A 5,362-nucleotide genomic window follows, 5' to 3' on the forward strand; every position below is an offset into this window, starting at 1 on the left:
AAAATGAAATATCCTATTTCTATACATTGCTAATAAAAACAACAAGCTTATGACTGCTTTCTAAAAATTCTAGGCAATGCCACAACTTCTGTATTGTTTTAGTTTCTAGTACATTTATATTAACATTTTTTTGTTTTTAGAGTAGTTCAAAGAAAGGGGCACTATTTCATTTAACATTTCTATCTGTGCTGTAATAAAGAACTGTCTACATTTTATACAGACTTTCATTTCAACTTTATGCAAGTCCCATGCGTAGGTATTATTTTCCTCCTTTTAAAATTAAAGAAGCTGATTCCCAGGTTAAGCAACTTGGCTTTCATTACAGAAAAAGCTGGAATATGAACCCAAGTCTCTCCAACATCAAAATCATTTCTTTCTAATGTATCACCCTTCTCCTTGATAGCACTCGTCTAGGTGGAAGTTTGTTTTTCCTCTGTACACCCCCTTTACAGAATATTTTCTTCATGTTATCTGAAGGCACTGTGCAAATTAAAAACCTGTGAATCTCTGCATTAGGATAATTCAGCTTACCTAATTGTTTGGGTCACGTAGCCCCTTGTTTTCTCCATAATAACAGGATAAGGAAGAGCCAGAGGTATTCTGCTTTCCAATGACTTACATCACTCTGCAGACAATTGGCAGTCAGGAGACGGGCAGCTGCCACACTCTTCAGATTTCTCTCTATTTAAAGTTCAAAGAGACACTGGATAACAAAAACAGAGGTAAGTGAGGCCTGACCAAGCCACTCACCAACAGGAATAATGGCTGAAAAAGGTAAGATTTAAGGCATTGGATTCTCCTGGCAAAAAAGGCTCCTTGACTTTGGTTTATTTATATTTCTTGATGTTTCCCAGTCATTCTAAAAAATGTGGTATCTATTCTAAACGACCATTAACCATATATAATACTGCATGTATATTATATGCAAAAATGCATTAAATATACAATTTATGGATCAGACCTATAGGTTATGCATAATTTTAAAATGATCAACAAAGCAAAAGAGCTTAATTTTGTTTATGCTTATTTTGAAAGGTGAGTTAGAAGTCAGCTCTGATTTCAATTCTGAACCAGAATTGAAGACAGTTAAGTTCTGTGTCAGATCTGCTAGCAAATGGCTATGTGAGTTTGGAGAAGTCTCTCTACCTCTCTGAGTCTGTTTTCTGACAGTAAAATGAGAATATTGGGCTGAGTCATCTGTTCCACATCTAACATTTTTGTTCCACATCTAACTTTTTCTGTTTTTTAAACATTTTTTTGTATTTATGTTGTATAATTCTATAAAATAATTTGATTCTAATTTGTCAAAATAGGTTGAATATATATTGTATCTAATAAATAGTTTAAAAATATTTACAGGAATTTTTGCTTTTAATCTTGACAGTGACCTTGTGAAATATGCATATCATCATCATCCCCATCTTATAGATAAGAAAACTGAGACATAGCAGTTTAGTAAATTATCCATGATCACTTAAGAGTGGTAGCACCAGGTGTTTAACCTGGACAGTCTTTTCCAGAGCACAGTGTCCTCAAGAACACTTGCAGCTGTAACTGCTTTGATGTGCTCAGAACTGGACAAGAGAGAAGCATTTTGCAATTGTACTTCTTGTTTAAAGAGATGTTTTGTTATTATTTCTACTAGTAATATAAGTGACATATGCAAAGTATGTTGTGCTGTTATGTATTCCAATTTTCAAACGATTCTACAGGTGTTAGTAAAGTTGAAAATATTAGTTAAAAAAACGCTAATGGAATATATACTTGGAGTGTTAAAATTCCCAGTCAGTGCTGCTGGTACTGTTTTACAAGGAAGTAAAAAATGAGATATTTACTTTTAGGGCTTTGTGATATGTAAATTTTATTAAGCTATGCTTATGTTAAATTTTATTAAATAGGCATTCATAAAATATAAATGCACAATTAAAGGGTTAATATTAATTTTCAAGTTCTTTGAAATTGAGAAAAACACAAAGCCACATACGTGGACTTTCAAAATAATTACTATGTACTTCATTGCAGTGGTACCTTAATTCATAAAAAGGCTTTCGTCCAAATGAGAGTAAAGGGCATCTCATGTTCTTTGCTTTATCCTTAAGCAATACCACATGTCAAGTAAAGAGAAGTGTTTTCCATTTAGTGCTTAATGCCTTATGCAAGGTCACAGCGAGATGGAGAAGCAAGAAGAGCATGTTGAATTTTGTCAGTTAAGAGAGACTCTAGCATTTTTGGAAAAATAGATTTAAAGTATTAAAATTCATTTCCACTTCAGAAAGTTTGCTTTTATAAGAGTGTCTTCTAATTTTAAAAGTGTCTCATCTTCTGATGATTTTATTTTAATAGCATTTTTTAAACTTTCACATTTTAAAGTGATGGAAATTTTAATAGGAGTACAATTGCTAAGAATATACATTCTCTTTGTTAACTAATGGCATAAGATCTAATTGTGCTTTGCAATTAAGAACATATCTGAGGGCCGGGCGTGGTGGCTTACGCCTGTAATCCCAACACTTTGGGAGGCCGAGGTGGGCAGATCAGGAGGTCAAGAGATTGAGACCATCCTGGCCAACATGGTGAAACCCAGTCTCTACTAAAAAATACAAAAATTAGCTGGGCGAGGTGGCGTGTGCCTGTAGTCCCAGCTACTCGGGAGGCTGAGGGGGGAGAATTGCTTGAACCTGGGAGGTGGAGGTTGCAGTGAGCCAAGATCTCGACACTGCACTCCAGCCTGGCACCTAAAAAAAAAAAAAAAAAAAAAGAATGTATCTGAGTCCTTAACACAGGGACATTAATTCTACGGAATGTTTTTCTGTGCTCTTTCTAAATCTTTTTGTGTGACGTATGTGTGGATTTCTGTGTGTGTGCGTGTGTGTGTTTGCTTGAAAGAACAAGGTTGAAATGCGGTGAATACTCAAAGAGATACTTGTATAAACTGCTTTTTATAGGTAACAGTACAAATAGGAGGGACAGGAGGAACCATATATAACCAAAGCCATTTATGTGTGTGTTGGATTGTTACTGCCCATTGATTCAGGTTCAGTGCTGGTTGTTATACTGAACAATTTTTAAAAATAGAAATTCTTTTCTGTAGTCAAGAATGGTTATATAATGTATGAAGCTTTCCTTTCCCTGTGATATTTAAAATTACATCCAGCTATTGAGGCCAAGAACAGTTCTCAACACCTTTTCCTGTGTTATAATTATTTACTTTAGTGGGAATTGTCTCAGAGTTGTATTAGATTGTTTTTTCTATAAATAGCTGCTATATGTGTTATTGCACGAATACATGAATGTGTTCTGTATACATTAAACACACATGGTGGTTAGAGTTTACAAAACTTTGCACATATGTTATGTCATTTGACCTTCGAAACTATTCCAGGAGGCAGATAGCATAAGTTTTATTATTGATATTTTACCAGTAGTAAAGTTCAAGCTCAGAATTGTTCAAGGTCACGTAACAGTAAAAGACCCATGGTTTGATTCAGAATACCCAGGGTTTGTGACAGTCACACATATTCTCTGTGGAAAAGAAAAAATATTTATGTATGAGTATGACTAGGGAATGTATACTTTTTTCTTGACATTACCAGATTCCTTTTATTCTCTTGACTCAGAAAATTTAATTCCAAAACGGCCAACTTAATCTGTTTTCTTTTATTTTAAAGCAGAGTCTACATTTTCACACCTTCTGGTTCCTATTCTTCTCCTGATAGGCTGGATTGTGGGCTGCATCATAATGATTTATGTAGTCTTCTCTTAGAAAGGTAAGGGTTTTGGTAATTGAATGTTTATTCATAGTACAAATTATTCCAGAAACAATCTTTTCTATTTTACTAATGGAATGTTTTGTCATTCAGGCAAGAAGATATCAGATTGACATCATTTAGAAGAGTTAAGAAAACCATGAACATGACTGATTATTAAATGTCTCATGTTACATAATGCAATATTTGATATCACTTTACAAACTTGTATTATAAACTGGCACCTTGGCATGCATAAGAATTTTTTCAGGGCAAAAAGAAATTATGCGTGATTTTCTCTATATTCTGAGTGAGAAAAATGTTGATAATGAAAAATGCATGTCATCAAAAAAGTTTGATAATTTTAATCACATTACAAAAAATTCTACCCCCTGCCCTCTGGAAAAAAACTATAGAGAAAATGGGCTAAGGCTGTGCATGGTGGCTGATGCCTGTAATCCCAGCACTTTGGGAGGATCGCTTGAGCCCAGAAACTGGAGACCTGCGTAGATGACAGAGAAAGACCTCATCTCTACGAAAAAAAAGGGACTAGAGATAAAAACAGACAATTCACAGAACGTATAATGTAAAAGTACACTTGGCCCTTATCCTCTTGTTTGCAATAAGAGACATGTAATTAAAACTACACTGAGGAATCGTCACTCACTTATCAGATGGGAAAAAAATAAAGATGTTTGACAACATGTGTTGGTAAGGCTGTGTGGAATTCTCATGCATTGTTTTGGGAATTCATAATGGTACATTTTGGGGGGCGTTTGGCAGTACATATCTATTAAAATTACATACATATTTAATTTTTGACTCAGCGATCTCTCTTCTAGGAATATGGTAATTTCCACAGATACATGAGCAAAACTACAAAATGGCTTATATGCAAGGCTATTTATTCTGGAACAATTTGTTTAGCAAAAACCTGGAAATAAGGCCAGACACAGTGACTCACACCTATAATCCCAGCACTTTGGGAGGCCAGGTGGGCAGATCACCTAAAGTCAAAAATTTGAGACCAGCCTGACCAACATGGGGAAACCCCGTCTCTACTAAAAATACAAAATCAGCCAGGCAGAGTGGCTCATGCCTGTAATCCCAGCTACTCAGGAGGCTGAGGCAGGAGAATTGCTTGAATGTGGGAGGCAGGTGAGCCAAGATTGCACTATTGTACTCCAGCCTGGGCAACAAGAGTGAAACTCTGCCAAAAAAAAAAAAAAAAAAAAAAAAAAACCTGGAAATAAGCCAAATATCTATTAATAAGGGACTAATTGAATAAACTATGTATGTCTATGTAGTACTTCTGCAGTTGTAAAAAGAAATGAAAAGGATTTCTAGATACTGATATGATGAGCTTTCCCGGACAAAGTGTTAAGTGAAGAAGCCAGGTATAGGACAATGTACGCTGCCTTTTACATGAGAGAAAAAGGGGCTATGCCAATGTATACATGTATTTGCTTAAATTAAAATACTAAAATTGAGGGGAAACAAATGGAGGCCAGATATCTCTGAATATGCCCTGTTTTATAGTTTTTATTTTTGGTATCATATTACTATTTTATACGTTAAAAAGAAAAAATAATTGCTCAAAATTTAAAACAAACTAA

General features: G+C 34.8%; 1 protein-coding gene across 1 annotated transcript; it reads left to right on the forward strand.

Annotated features, from left to right (window-relative positions):
• Positions 1–611: 611 nt before the first annotated feature.
• Positions 612–4,461, forward strand: STRIT1 (small transmembrane regulator of ion transport 1). The gene is made up of 3 exons (XM_032262756.1): positions 612–774; positions 3,669–3,767; positions 3,861–4,461. The coding sequence occupies exons 1-2, from the start codon at positions 762–764 to the stop codon at positions 3,761–3,763; spliced, it is 108 nt and encodes a 35-aa protein (XP_032118647.1). The 5' UTR covers positions 612–761; the 3' UTR covers positions 3,764–3,767; positions 3,861–4,461.
• Positions 4,462–5,362: the final 901 nt, after the last annotated feature.

The sequence above is a fragment of the Sapajus apella genome, unplaced genomic scaffold (assembly GCF_009761245.1).
Source record: "Sapajus apella isolate SASKATOON/1434 unplaced genomic scaffold, GSC_monkey_1.0 scaffold4, whole genome shotgun sequence".
Taxonomy (NCBI): domain Eukaryota; kingdom Metazoa; phylum Chordata; class Mammalia; order Primates; family Cebidae; genus Sapajus; species Sapajus apella.